Below are 16,418 nucleotides of genomic sequence, written 5' to 3'. Positions count from 1 at the left end.
CCGGAAGTTTGTCACGGAATTCCTTTACTGCGAGATGTATACAATTAATCGTAACTTATTGACTGGATTGTGCGCGAGAGTGAGTAAGCGAAGTGTAGAGAGGGTGGGTGGGGGGAAATTCATTAATCTTATCGATACACAAGCTTACTATGAAAGGTGAGGAAAATGTGCTCTCTTTAAATGTATATGTATATATATATATGGAATAAATTATAAAAAAAAAACAGAAATCGCAAGACGCATTGGAAATAAACAAGTCTGAGGGGGATGCTATATATTGATTCTATAGTGAGTTATATATAACTAGCAAAATTTTACAAAGCACGCAAACGGTCATAGATAAATTATACATCCACTGCCACGTGTTTTACCAGAATGGGATGTCGTTGAACCGTTCGCTCCATCGATCCATCAATATAAGTAACTCGATTATCTTTCGTTCTTTTTCCTATACCTATATATATATATATATATATATACGATTTCTACCTTTAATGCGCCTTTTGCATTGTTCGATATATAATTCCAATTATACTCACCTGTATGCGTTTTCATAATTATAAAATTATTAATGATATATTATTATCTATATACGTAGAGGAAGAATGGAACTCAAAATTATGCCAATCATCGGGAAAGTAAAATTTTTGGAAAAATAGAACAAAATTTATATTAATATAATTTATAGAGAAATTTTTTGTTTTGTTTTAGAATTAAGTGTTTCTCAATGATTTGAGATTTTGTTTCATATAGAAAGAAATGGAAATTTAATATAATGGGGCCCCATTATAATTATGTGTAATATTATCAGGGGTTCGAGTCTTATTCCAGTATTGAGAAATTCAAAATGGCGGAACCAATATGGCGGGGCGGCTAATTATTACATAAAAAATCATTGCTTAGAATTTTAATTTTGTACTAATTTTTATTTAATAGATTTTCTAAAACGCCGAATTCGGTACTTAAAAATTTTGGTCCCCATATGATTGATAGAATTTTTAAACCAATTAATCGAACTCACTTCATCCAGAGAAATGATGAGCAAAATAAATTTTTATTTGATTTAAATATATACGGAAAAAAATCGAAAAAAGAATAAAATCACAGAAAAAACGCTGGGTAAATTTTGTTGCGGGTAATTTTCACCAATGCTAATTCACATAGACGGTGGCGCCCTCAACTAGGATAAAATTTGTTGCAGGTAATTTTTATACCGATTTTGGGGTAAAAATTCTACTTTTTTTTCGTGTGATAACTTTTACTATTTTAAAAGTAAAATCGGAACTGTCCGCAGTTTCTGCGCATTTCTGGCAATTTTTACTCCAGGAATAGTAAAATTTACTTCGGAAATAGTTAAAATTACTCCGGAAATAGTAAATTTTACTAATTCTGGAGTAAAAATTGTCAGAAATGCGCAGAAACTGCGAACAGTTCCGGTTTTACTTTTACCTAAAGTAGTAAAAGTTACTTTATTCCTTTTTTCATTTTTCTCCGTGTAAAAATTTTATTTACAATAAATAAAATTTTATTTACACCAAATAAATGGCTCTTAAAACAAATATATACGTTTATTTAACACAAATATACATTATATATTTGGTTCAAATAAAATATTTTCTTGCGTGTTGCGTCTTATTTATTCAAGTTGTTTTTTTTTCATAATCTCTCAATGAATTCAATTCGAAATTTAAAAAATTAAAAATGTCTAATATACAATATTGCTGATATTAAAAATATGATTCATAAAAAAAAGAATCGTATTTTTATCATCACACAATAATATACACCTGCAAAAATTTTGTCTCCTGCTGAAATATTCACTTGTATATGTCATATATATATATACGCCCTATAAACTATTTTTCTATAGTGTTGAAGGCATTTCGCGAGCAAAGTTTCACTCCCGTTCGCATTTCTCCCGCTGGCATCGGAGTTCGACGGAAAATAAGGGTGGTGAAGTTCGAATATATAAGGGACGAGGTAAAAGTAAAGTGGGAAAATGTATTAAGAGGGTAGAGGGAAAAGTGTATTTTATGTATTATATCTATACGTGAATGTGTGATGTATATATATATATATAAAGATGGATGGGGCATTGAAGTTTACTATATATGGTCAGTTGGAATTTATATCCCTATACAACGAGCGTTGAAACTTATTTAAATATCGATGTGTGTAATAATTTCTAAATATATGGCATTAAGGTATAATTTTCTCATACGTACAATGTTCAATAGATTATTGTTCTCGTTACGTTGGTTTAATCACGTTTCTCGTTTCAAGATTAAATGCTTCACTTTGATTAATGTGACCGATGACAATACATATATTATCGATTAACATTAATGTGACGTATTTTCATAAATCCATTTGAAATATTTACTTTTTTTAAAATATTGTTGAGAATTGTTTTTTAAATTTTTATTTTGAAAATTTTCAAAGAAGTTTAATAAAAATTATTTTTTTTTTTGCTTTTGAAAAGAGAAGTTTTGTTCACAAAACACTATTTTCTTGTAACATTTGAAAACGAAATTCTTATCAAAAAAAAAAGGAGGGAATTATGATAGATGTTTCACCCCATAAATGTTAGAAAATTGATAAATTAAACTTTTAGTTTCCATTCTCGTGCAATAAATGAATACATCGCATTGAATGGGGTTTCTTTTTTTTAAATCACATTTATCAAAAGGCAAAGGACTGTTAATATTTTTCTTCTATACATTTATTTCGTATGGACAATAATTATTTTATATTCTTTTTTTTTGGAATTGAAAAATATTTCATTTTATTTGAAAAATAAAATGAAATATGTTTTATTGTTTGTAAATGAAAAATGTTTTTTATTTCGATATGAAAAAATAAATTTTTATAAATAAAAAACAAATTATTTATAAAATTAAAAATTTTTGAAATTGTGAATCAAAATTTTTTAGTACTTTTTAGGAATTTAAAAAATTTTCCTACCCAACCAAAAATGTACTGAACCAGTACTGGTATTTTCATTGTATCAGTACTGGTGCAGTATCATCCTCCCAGTACTGGCAAACCAGTACTGAGCCGATATTGAGCCAGTATTGGCTCAAATAGATTTTCTTTTTGATTAATACTAGTTTACAAAAAGTTCTAGAGTGAACTCGATGAATCTTTTTGTTTAAATATTTTGTTCATCAAAATTTTTTCAACTTAATTTTATTTTTCAAAATTAAAATGTACTTTATTTTTGCTTTTCTGTGGGTAAAATTATTTAAACAAAAAGTTTCCTGAGACTAAGTCTAAAACATTTTGCAAGATTTTCTTTTTGTTTTCAGATAAGCAATAAACCAAAAAAAAATTTTAAACGATCAAACTAAAAATAAATAAATTTGTTTATAAAAAATTAATATTTTTTAAAATAAAATTTATAATATAAATTTAATTTAAAAAATTAAATACAATCGCAAGTAAAATTTTACAAATGTTATATTATCAATAATATAAAATATATAATTAACCTTTCTTAATAGAAATTATAAAAAATAGTTAAACCTACAAACTTATATAATGATCAATAAAATTATTGAAATTTATTTCTGGATGTTATTCTTCAGTTTTTTTTCCAAAAATGAATTATAAACAAAAATTTAATGTTAATTTAAAAATAATTTAGATAATTTTTTTCATAATTACCTAATTTCAGGAATTTAGTATATTCATTATTTATTAAATCATTATATTTATGATGAGTTAATTTGTAAACTAATTTTGTTTTATGTAAATTGAATTGAATTCAATGTTAATTTTATTTATATTTGATATAATAATTAATAAATTAAAGTAAATAATAAAATAATTTAATAGTTAATTGCATAATTATATACATTATAATTATTTTATAAACATTTTTATTTTTACTGAACTGTTTTTATATATTATAAAAACTTTGGTTTTACAATAAACATATCGACGCCTCCCGTTGATAAGATGCATGTTCATTTGTCAGAATAATAAAATGCCAACTCGAGCTTGTGATTAATAATTATTAAAAAAATAAGAAATAGAATAAAAAACAAATAATAAAATAAATGAAAATAAAAAATATTATTAAAAAAGAAAAAAATTAATTTAGCCTTGAATTATTTATTACTAATATTATTTTTTTTATTAATTTTTTTATTTTGTTAATCATTAATTAATCATTAAAAAATATTAAATAATATTCCGATCGAGTTAAAAATATTCAAGTTTTCGTAAAATAAATAATTTCTAACTCGATCGGAATATTATTTAATATTTTGTAATTATTAATTAATGATTAACAAAAATAAAAAAATAAATAAATAAACAAATAAAAAAATTAATAAAAAAAATAATATTAGTAATAAATAATTCAAGGCTAAATTAATTTTTTTCTTTTTTAATAATATTTTTTATTTTCATTTATTTTATTATTTGTTTTTTATTCTATTTCTTATTTTATTAATAATTATTAATCACTAATTAATCATTAAAAAGTATGAATTAATATTCTGATCGACTTAAACTTCTTTTTTAATTTACGAAAACTTGAATTCGAATTTAATGCAAGATAGGATTATATTATACGGAAACTGAGTTAGCCTTTTATTATTTTGACAATATTGAACTAGCTTCATATTGAACTGAGCTCGAGTTGGCATTTTATTATTCTAACAAATGAACGGGCATCTTATCAACGGGAGGCGTCGATATTTTTATATTTATTTTTTGATTTTTTAAAATAATAATTTGCAATATATATGTTATAAGAAGGAATGAAAATTCTTTGTGTTTTCGATTTTATATAATAAAATATTAATTAGTTAGTTGACTAATTTAATTAATATTTAATATGTTTTGGGTTACTAAAAATTTAAAACACTTTTTCCTAAGTATACCAAAAAAGTATTACCTGGAGTGAAACTTATCTCTGTTACAGTTAAAGCTTTATTTTCGTATACAATAAATTACAAAACAGCCAGTACTCGGCCAGTATTGAACCAGTAGTGGTTACCAATACTGGTGCCAACTCTGGTAGCTAATACTGGGTGTCAGTACTGAGCTAGTATTTGTCAGTACTGCGCCAGTACTGCGCCAGTACTGCACCATTAGTACCTTTTTTTATTGAGTATCTGAATATGTATTTTTTTTAAACTTATTAGTTTTATGAATTTTCGGTTATAAATATAGAAATTTGATCGAAATACTGAAAATTTGCATTGATTTTGGAATACAGTCTCAATTTTTGCATATATACGAGAAAAACTTAAAGATGAATTATATTGGGATTATATATATATGTTACGGGCAATGTGCGGGAGGCGGGCAATGTCCGAGAATGCCCGGGCATTGTCGACAATGCCCAAAATCAGTGGGCATTGTCGACATTGCCCTGTTTTTTTCGGTCAATGTCGAAAATTATTTATAAAATTCTGTTTTCTGGGCAATGTCGACAATGCCCAGTCCATTTTGGGCAATGTTGAAATGCATAAAATTTTTTAATAAAAAATAATTTGTAATATAAGTAAATATTTCATCACTTGTTAAAACTGAATAATTGAATAATATAATCAATTTAACGCTGTTTACTAAATTCTGAAGAATTTTTATTTGTGCAGTCAATTCAATGGATTTATTTGCAATCATTTTGTGTGCCCCAAAAGGAGGACTTTTCGTCATTTTACGATATCAAACATAAGTATAGACTTCATTGTGATACTCGGCTGTAATTCTTAATTTTTAATATTTAATGTACTAAAATAATGTTTTATAATTGTAAAGAAAAAAGTTTTAATAAATTTTGTACTTAATTATTAATTAATTTTATTATTTCTACAAAAATATTAATTAAGGTGAGAAAAATTTATTTGATCAACGCTTTGTTAGTACAACAAATTATTTTGCTGTCAAAAAAACGGACAGACAATTGTGCTTACATGTCTTGTGAGGAATATGAAAGTTACATTAAAAAAGTGGACCAATTAAAGTTATGCGAAAAAAAGGATTCGAGGAGTTACAGATTTTTAAAAAAATACGACACAATTTCCGTGAACGGAAACAAGAAATTAATTAGACCTATTAACAGTGACAGTGAAAATAAATATTTCGGGCATTATTTTCTAATAACATGTTACTTATTTATAATAAACAACATTGCCCAAAAATTAGTGGGCAATGTCGAAAATGCCCGGGCATTGTCAACAATGACCGGGCATTGTCAACCTTTTGTAAACGTTTTTAAAAATAAGTGGGCAATGTCGACAATGCCCACTGATTTTGGGCATTGTCGACAATGCCCGGGCATTCTCGGACATTGCCCGCCTCCCGCACATTGCCCGTAACATATATATAATTTTTAGAACTGTCAATAAATTTATCAAAAACGATGCTGCTCCAAGAATGACATTATCGTTATCAATATTAGACGAAATCGCGTGACAAGTGCGCGGAAAGTTGGAAGGCCGCGAAGCGGAACGTCCATGTCCATTGAATACAGCTTGAGGCCTAATTTGCCTCGTTTGCTTTTAAATTATGTATATAGTTTCTCCAAGGGACGGGGATTTTTGATCGAATACAATTTCGTCAATAACTCTGTATATAACCATCGACAAAACGCACCTCTTGCGTGCAAGCTTCATAAGATGTATATATATACACGTATCTTAACAAAGTTGTTAAACAATATACAAATCCTCATAAATAATTATAAAACAGAAAAACTAAGCAATTTTCGTAAAGGAATAAAATTCGATGAATAATTTAAATTAATTTTTTTTTATATATCGACAAAAAATTATTATTCATTATTATAATAATAACAATAATAATAATTGTATATTATATCTACATTTATTATATTATTTATTTTTTTATAAAAAAACTAATTCCATAAAAAAATTATTAACAAAATTTGGATATAAAAAAGAAAAATGTTTTTTTTTTGATAAATGGTTTATCAGTTTCGGAAATTAATGAATGAATTCTTTAATTGTTATTGTAATTTTAATAACGGATCAAGGAAAAATTTTTCAAACGTTGATAATTGATTTTTTTTTTATTTTATTAAATTTTTTAAAATCTTATTAATTTATTTATTTAAATAAAATTTATTTTTTTTTATTTAAATAATAAATTCTATTTTTAAGTTTGTGAAAAAAATTAATTAAAAATTTTTTATGACTCGAATCAATGAAATGTAATTTCAACGAGAATAATAAGGGAAAAATTAGATTTGCTCGTGAAGAATGAAATTTTTTTCAGGATATATAGATATTGAAGCATTTTCATCTGCAGTAGATTGAGATCCTTGGAAGGGGGAAAAAAAAATTCAGAAAAACTTCCAATCTTTTTTTTCACTTTTTTTTTTTTTTTTTTATCATTGGGATTAACAAAAGGCTAGCGTTTGCTAACGTGAAACATAATCGCGACAGTGATCCGACAGATCGATTTTGCGTTGTTAGGTCCGGTCAGTAAATGGGAGGGTAATAGGACAGATGGACATTTGGGCAGCTGGGCACTCAATTGACCACGGTTTTTCAAAGCATTTTTTTAAATTTACTTTTCATTCGGACCTCTTGAAAAAATAGCCGCACGAGCCGATGAAATCAATCATCTTTTTTTTCAACATTTTCCGTTTTAGAGCGATTTTTTTTTCTCCTTGTTCTTTTTTTTGAAAAATATTTAATTTCAAAAAATTAAAATTCTGATTTTATTTTTTTTTTTTTTCAAATTTGAGAAATATATATATACTTTAGGGATTTAATAAAAAAAATTAAAAAACTTTTAAATAGAATAATTCGATAATTATTAATGATAAATAATTTTTTTTTCTGGTATAAATTTTTTTTTTCTTACATAAAATGAAGGATAATTATATAGGGATAAATTTCTTTGAATATTTTTTTACTCGAATAATTTGAAAGTAGTTATTGAGGAATGTGGAATTGTGGAGTACTAAAGTTGAAGCAATTTTATCAGGTGAGCTGAAGAGAACCTGTGAGTTTTATGAGAGTCTAGAAAATTGGGGAATGAATTTCTGAGAAAGTTACTGCTTCCCTCTGTTGGTCGTTTATTGAATAGGAAAGAAGACTCATTTCAAGAGTGTTTAGACTTGTGCATACACATTTTATAAACGCGTGTGAAGATAAAATAGTTGCAAAATAATTTTTCAACTTTTTTTTTTTTTAGATTTTAAGTGATTTCTTTGTTTTTGAATTTAAATTTCATGTAACAGGTAAAAGAAAAATTAAAAATATAGTTTGTTCTTCATTATGTGTTGAAATAGAATAATGTGCAAATTTTTTTTTTAAGTTTCATTTTATTTTTAATACCATTATATTGGTATTAAAAATAAATTGTAGAGTTTTACAATAATATTTGAGATGAAATTATAGTGAAAATGTTTTTTTTTTAATTTTATTTCAATTGTAAAAGTCGTAACCGGTATGTGTGTTTTATGTGCTGTAAGTGAATTTACTCGTGGATAGAGTTTATTTTTAGTATAAAAAAAGACAAATTTTTACGTTTTTCAGTTTTAAATTTAGCTTTTTGAATAAAATAATAGGTAGAAATTTTTTTTTTCACTAAGTTTCGGAAATTATTTCTATTTTTTATTTCGAAGTAGGGCAACGTGTTTTTTTTTTTTAAAAAAAAGAATAATCGAATTATTTAAAAAATTGAACCTAATAAATATTGGTCGATAAATTACCGGCTGTAGATATACCTGGGATTTATAATCTAGATTGTTTAATACTTTTTCTATTTATAAAAATTTAATTTAAAAAATAATTTTAAAAATTTTTTTAACATATTGTTAATTAATTTTATTATATTTTTTTTAAGATTATTTATGAATGTTTTTTATAAATTATCTTGTATTTTCTACCAATGAGAAAAATTAAGAAGAAATCTGTTTTATCTTCATTCGATACTAACAGTGACATCTATTCAACTTTTATTTTTCCAATTTGAACTAATTGTAAATTGAATAATATTCGTACCTTAGTTTTCATCACGTTTAATTGCAATACGGACATGTTTCTGTCAAAATATTTATACATGTCAAATTTTTCATTAAAAAATGGATGATAAGAAAATTCGAAATGTATTTTTATTTTAACTGCAATTTTTTGTTTTGTTACATTATTTTGTGGAATATTTAAAGACTTATTTTTTTCCTCAATGTGAGTAATTTACATTTTTCTTGAATAATTTACATACAAATTTAAAATGGTGATTTAATAATTTTCTATACTTAAGAATATTTTTAAAAAAATAATTTTATTTTTAAGTATAATTCAAATTTTCCTGCGGATTAATTCAAATTTTGTTGGGAATATTTTAATATTAAAAGAAGTTTTATAAAAATATTAAAATAATTTTATTAGTGGAAAAATTTGATTAATTATAAAAAAGGGGACAAATTGTAAATAATTTTGAGATTTTTAGTTATGAGCAAAGTTTTTTTTTTTTTTTTTTTTTTGAAATAAATTTTTCTTTTTTAAATAAATTAAAAAACAATTAGTCGTTCTTTGAAATAATCATAGGCTCATTGTTTCTTAATGAGATGAAATTTTTCGAAGTCTTGAAAATTAACTAAATGATGAATGGAAAACTATTCTTATTCTATGGAATATTTATTTTGATAACTATTGTAAATTGTGCAAAAGAATTTTGTATGAATGTTTACATTGTTTCTCTGACCTTTCAATTAGTGTAGAAAATGGAAAAGATAGAATTTTAAAGTTATAGATGATTTCACTATACTTGAGACAAATATAATTGATTTCTTAATTAATAGAGGAAAATTGTATTTATCTCATTATAAAAATATTTTCTATTTAAATTTTCATTTGTTTCTAAATAATTACATTTTATTAAGTAATAATTGAGATATAATTGTTAATTTATCATTTTTAATTGACAATTATTTAATTTTTTTTTGCATATAAATTAATTAACATTTTTTATTTTTGAAAAAAATCAAATTTTTTGTAAATTTGTAACTAATTTATTTCTGAAATTCAAAAAAATTATTAAGATATTTAATTTAATTTTTCAAATTTTGAGAATTTTGCTAATAATTTTTTTTTTGTAAAATAAACTTTGATAAAGATTATTAAAGTTGATCAATTTTTTTTTATATACTCTTTTATTAATCCTTTATTGTGTAATTGTGAAAAAAAGCCAGTTAATTGTCTTAAATCGTTTTCCATTTATGATGTCGCAAAATCAAGAAAGAATATTAATAATTATCTTCAATTATTATTGTGTATTTAAAAATTAAAAAGTTTAATGCGCTTTGTAATTCACACTTTTTTAAAATTACTCTTACCTGAAAAATTAATTTGTTTCATTTATATTTCAATTAAATTATTTTTATTATTTATGTTTTTTTTTATTATTTTCATTATTATTATTATTATTATTATTATTATTATTATTATTTTTTTATTTTTATTGCATAAAAACTGAAATATTAACAATTTTTTTTTGTGTTTCTATTATTCAATCATTTTTTTTAAATGATCTTTAATAAATTCTGATTAAACCGAGTGCTATAAGTTAACTCTTCATATTAAGATAGTTGCGCTTGAGATTATAATTATTAAGATTGAAACTTCTGGGGGTATTATCTTGGGGGAAAATATCAGGCGATCGGTTTTATAAAATAAAAACCTTCATCATTCAAGTATCGTTTGATTCAAGATTCTAGAAATAGACATTTTATTCTATGATGAATTCCATTTTATTTCAATTGGTGATAAATTGATGCGTTCAATGTCTGCAAAACGTGATAGAATTTTAATTAAAATTCAAAAATTAGTAATAATTTATCCATTTTTTTTTTTAAATATCTTTTTTTTAATTTTAAATTTTGTTCACAGTTAATTTTATTGTAAATAAAAAATATGACGACTTTTTAATAGTTCCCGTACATATAAAAAAAAAAAAAAATCTTTCCGAAATGTCAATAATAGATAAAAATTTGTTTATTTTTTTTAGCAAATATATTGCTTCATTTTTTTATTACAGTACATTATTGACTTTATAAAAACAAAATGATTTTAATTTCTCTATAAATAAAAAAGATTAATAATTTAAATATATTTAAAGAATAAATAAATTTTTATGAATAATAAAAAAAAAAATATTTTTTAAAATAGAATAAAATATTCTAATTAAGAATATATTAAAAAATTAAATAACTTTCTCGTTCCTTCATCTTTTGTTCCCCTAAAAAAATTTTCTGTAAAAAATATAATTTTTTTTTAGTTTACTCTAAAAATGTATAAACAGAAAATTGAGACACGTGTTTTTGGATGAAATGATTGGTTAATATTTGACGAGCCCCCAAAATAATTATTTTTCATTATCTACAGGTTACAACGTTGTTATTACACGTCATAGGGTTATTACACGTCTTAAAGTGATTTCTATTTGAAAAACAAGTGCTATTAAAAGTTCATTAGCAATTTATACATTAACTCGTATAAGTTGAGTACGGTATTTCATTTACATTCCGGCATTTTAACATCAGTTTACTTGTTACCTTCGTATTGTGACAATCGTTCTCTGAAAAGCAAAGCGAATGATTTCGCTTATAAAATTCAAGAAAAAGAAGATATGAAAAAAAATTTCCATTAAGTAATTAATGATTCAGCAAACAAGTGATTTTATTAAGCAACATTTGAAAATCAAGTCAAATTGTAAGTTTTTAATTTTTTTTTTATTTTTATTGCTAAATGAGATAAGTATGTAACAAGATAAATATAAATGAATATCAAATTTTGATAATAATAATTCTAATTATTATTATTATTATTATTATTATTATTTTTATTTTTATTATTTTTATTATAAGAAAATATTATTGTGAAGATAATGAGTAATATGCAAATATATATATTTTTTTTTTTCGAAAATTTACATGACAGTTTAGTTGTGAGTTAAAAGTGTATTGTCTTGTTTTTATCGGTATAGTTATCGCGCGAACATTTACAAACAAAACGTGTTGCGCGATTGCGTCTGAAGACAATTTCTTTTTATATGGAAAATTCTAAACAAAATTTGAAAAGATGTTTGGATGAAAAGAGTAAAAAAGTGATTTTATTTTTTTCTAGAATAACTATTTTCTTTTATCTAGAAGAGATAGGAAGTTTTTTTTGTGATGGCTAAAGGTGAAATGAGAATATCGGAAAAAAATGACGTTGAAAGAAATAATGATACAGAGAAAGCAAATAAAATAAGAAATTTGGTGGCATTTTGGATACTTGGATTGTGCAATAATTATGGATACGTTGTCATGCTCAGTGCAGCTCATGATATTCTCAGAGAACGATTTGATGTGAGTTTTTTTTTTTTCTCTTTTTTGATTTTTATTTTTTAAAAAAAAATTATTTCTCAAAATAGAAATTTTGTTGTGAATTAAATTTTACTAAAATTTTTCTTCTTTTGTAATTTTAAATAATAGTACATTGTTCACATTTAAATTTTGACTAGGTCGTTAATATTCACCAAGAGTTTCACTGGTGTAATTGTGCAAATGATTGGGTCATGGGCATATTTTCGAATGCCATAAATAAAGTAGTTATTGCATAATTTATTTTCAATAAAAGCGAGAAATCTAGAAGTCAATTGTGTTTTTTTTTTATCTATTTTTATAAAAGATTGTAACTATGTAACCATGTTTGTAGTCTGAACATTGTTTCCACTAATCATTTCTTTATCTAAGAAATTTTAATATCTAATAAATGACACTAATCTTATTTAGGCAATGTGAAAAAAAAAATATTGAAAATTTGTTTCCTTGTTTAAATAATTGATTACATTATCAAGTATAGAAATATAAATTAAGAAATAAAATAATTTTTATTTGAAAATATTAACGATTAATAAAATTGTTATTAATAAATTAATAAACTTTATTTAATTTATGAACTACATACAGAAAAATGATATATATTTGTCTCAGAGTCAAATAAATATTTGATTCAAATAAATTTTTATTTGATTTAAAAAATTTATTTACGCCAAATAAATGGCTTCTGAGGTTTAATTGATTTAAAATTTATTGACTATATTATACGAGGGGTAAAAAATAATAACAGTTAAAAATAATTACAGTTTATGTGAAATAAAAATTGTTTAATATATTTGGTTTCTTTTTGTATTTTTTACTTATTACGTTATCAAATTTTGGAATTTATGATAATGTCTATACAATTACGTTAAATGTAATATAAATTTATTATAAATTCTTTTTATTTGAAGTTATTTTATTTTTTTTAGCATAAAAAAGATGAAACAATTAATGCAACTTTGAGTAATGGCACAAATATAATGAATAGAGAGTGCAATACAATATCCACTGGTGCAATACTTTTAGCCGATGTATTGCCATCTTTAATAGCAAAGTTAATTTTTCCATTTGTGCCATATTTTGTCAAGTAAGTATTTTTAATTTAAAAATAATTAAAAACTTTTTTTTTTCAATTAAAATTCTGATTTAGAAAAAAATTCAAGACCAAATTCATTTTAAATTAGACAGGCTTGACTTGGTTGGAGTTGAAAATAATTTTCACCTTCAAAATGTTGTTCTTCAATGAATTTTAGACGACACGTATTTTTTTATTTTGCTGAAAAAAATTTTTTCTTTAAGTTATAAGGAGTTCAAATATATAAGTCGAGAACTTCGGTTTTTTTTTTAAATGAAGAGAAAAAATCTTAAAAGTGATGTAACTTTTTAAGTAATTAAGATAATTCACTTTTTCCTTTTGTATCTGAAAGGACTTTTATTCTTCTTTTGAAATCTATTGGAAAATTTAAAAAATATTTAAAAATAACAAAATGGTGGCCATTTTACTAAAAAAACTTTCATTTGAAATTACTCAAAAACCCCACCTTTTTTTTTGCTCAAAATTTTTTTGGGAATTGTGTTCATAGGGAGGAATATTGCTCACAAGAATTTAACTTGTGCTCGATTCTGGCACAAGGGAAAAATTTTTTTTTATATTTTTTAAAAGAAAAACATCATTAAATTAAATTTTCCAATGGATTTCGAAAGAAGAATAAAAGTCCTTTCAGATACAAAAGGAAAAAGTGAATTATCTTAATTACTTAAAAAGTTACATCACTTTTAAGATTTTTTTCTCTTCATTTTAAACAAAACGAAGTTCTCGACTTATATATTTGAATTCCTTATAACTTAGAGAAAAAATTTTTTTCAGCAAAATAAAAAAATACGTGTCGTCTAAAATTCATTGAAGAACAACATTTTGAAGGTGAAAATTATTTTCAGCTCCAACCAAGTCAAGCCTGTCTGATTTGAAATGAATTCGGTCTCAATATAAAAATATTTGTATGAAATAATATTTATTGAATAAAAAATATGCATTTTAGTATTCGCGTGCTCGCTTGTATATTACTTTCATTTGCTGGTTTCTTATTGGTGGCCCTGGGTGAAACAAGTGTTATTATAATATTAGGAATAGTTGTCACGTCTATTTCTTCTGGATTAGGAGAATTAACACTAATTGCTTATTGCAATCGATTTAATAAGTAAGTAATTCGTATAGATTTTTTTTTTTTTTTAAATTGAAATATAAAACCTTTTTTCTTGCAGACATGTGATATCTTCCTGGTCATCAGGAACTGGTGGCGCAGGAATATTTGGTGCTGTTTCTTATGCGAGTTTGAAAATTTGGTTAAACACAAAAGAAACACTTTTAATAATGTTAGTAATTCCAGTTTTAGAGGGAATTGCATTTTGGTTAATTTTAGAAAATCCAAAACAAACAACAATGACACCAGCCAAGGATGGTATTGGAAGTCAAGAGAAAATAATTAAAGTTCAAGAAAAAACATTAAAAGAAAAATTACTTTTAGTGCCAAAATTATTGAAATACATGCTGCCTCTTGGTTTAGTTTATCTTTTTGAATATTTTATCAATCAGGGTTTGGTAATTGTTTTTTTTTTATTTCTTTCTTAAATTTAATTAAATTTTTCGTAAATGAATTTATTTTTAAAAAAAATTTTTTTTCGCTAATTTGTTATTTTATTGCAGTTTGAATTGATTGAGTTTAACAATATTCCGTGGTTACGCCCTAGTGATCAATATCGATGGCTTCAAGTTGACTATCAGATTGGTGTCTTCATATCAAGATCATCAGCAGTATTATTTACTTTTAATAAAATATGGATCATGGCTGTGTTGCAGGTATTTGTTATTATTAATTATTCGCAAGAAAAAAGAGTACAATTTTTTTTTTTAAATTTTAAAATATTGAAAAAAAATATTAAATTGTAAATTTTTATTATTTTTCAGTTTGTGAACGTGATTATTTTACTTTTTGAATCCATATATTTTTATATTCCCAGTTTTTGGATTGTTTTTGCTCTTGTTTTTTGGGAAGGACTTTTAGGTGGCGGAGCTTATGTTAATACTTTTTATAAAATTTCAAGACAGGTATTAATTATTATAATAATAATAAATATAATTAAATAATTATTTATTGTAATTATAAAATAAATTTGATCTTTTTAATTCAGCTTCCAGCAGAGGATCGTGAATCTGCATTTTCAATTGTTGTACTTGCTGATTCGATAGGAATTGCCCTTGCAGGATGGATGTCGATGCCGGTCCATAACGCTATTTGTCAACTTCCACGACCAATTAGAAATTCGTGATTTATATGTGCCATTAGCAATCAGTATGAGCCATATTGCTCACTAACAATAGTTTATTGTTATACAAATTTTTTTTTTTTTTATTGTTTTGATAATAAAATACGTTATATGATAGATAAAATATGTGAAATAGTATTGTTTCAAAATAGAATTTTTTTTTTTTTACAAAGGAATGAAATTGCAAATTTTGAAAAATAAAATCAATTATCGTATAACCATATTGAATGTGAGACTGAAAGTGTATGAATGTTACTTATATAATTATCTCTCGTCTCAGGGTATAAATGAAATTAATTCATACATTTGTATTTGAAAATGAGAAGAAATAATTTTAAACATTTATTATTAAATTGAATTTTATTTTTGAATTTAATTTTTTACTAGATTTTAATACTCCACTTTTTTGAAATTATAAATTTTTTTTTTACAGTAATTTTCTTATAATACAATAGTTTAAGATAATTTTTGGAAAAATTTTAATTAGAAGAAATATTTAAGATTTTCTTAATGAAAAAGAAAATGTATATTTTGTATTATAAAAATTGTATTGTAAAAGTAAGTAAAAAAAAAAAAAGAAGTATTATATCGATAGATCGAATTGAAACTTCGACAAATCGTTAGTACAAATGTATATGAAATGAATATAGATAAATTTTTTTTTAAAATATTAAACAATGTTAAGAATATCAATTTTTTTTTACATGACAAAATTTGTTTCAGTTACAATAAAAATGTT

General features: G+C 23.7%; 1 protein-coding gene across 2 annotated transcripts; it reads left to right on the top strand.

Moving 5' to 3' along the window:
- Positions 1 to 9,003: 9,003 nt before the first annotated feature.
- On the top strand, positions 9,004 to 16,055 carry LOC127288436 (battenin). Of its 2 annotated transcripts, XM_051315880.1 has the most exons (9): positions 9,004 to 9,176; positions 11,376 to 11,702; positions 12,117 to 12,340; positions 13,285 to 13,442; positions 14,395 to 14,553; positions 14,618 to 14,954; positions 15,060 to 15,212; positions 15,321 to 15,461; positions 15,545 to 16,055. In XM_051315880.1, the coding sequence occupies exons 3-9, from the start codon at positions 12,164 to 12,166 to the stop codon at positions 15,680 to 15,682; spliced, it is 1,263 nt and encodes a 420-aa protein (XP_051171837.1). In that variant the 5' UTR covers positions 9,004 to 9,176; positions 11,376 to 11,702; positions 12,117 to 12,163; the 3' UTR covers positions 15,683 to 16,055. The 2 variants fall into 2 exon arrangements, with proteins under 2 accessions (XP_051171837.1, XP_051171838.1); XM_051315881.1 differs by lacking the exon at positions 11,376 to 11,702.
- The last annotated feature ends 363 nt before the right edge of the window (positions 16,056 to 16,418 follow it).

Source organism: Leptopilina boulardi, unplaced genomic scaffold, assembly GCF_019393585.1.
Source record: "Leptopilina boulardi isolate dan_hultmark-lab unplaced genomic scaffold, ZJU_Lbou_2.1 LbouV2_386, whole genome shotgun sequence".
NCBI classification, from domain to species: Eukaryota; Metazoa; Arthropoda; class Insecta; order Hymenoptera; family Figitidae; genus Leptopilina; species Leptopilina boulardi.
Note: the sequence above shows the minus strand (reverse complement) of the source record. Positions and strands in the feature narration are given on the sequence as shown.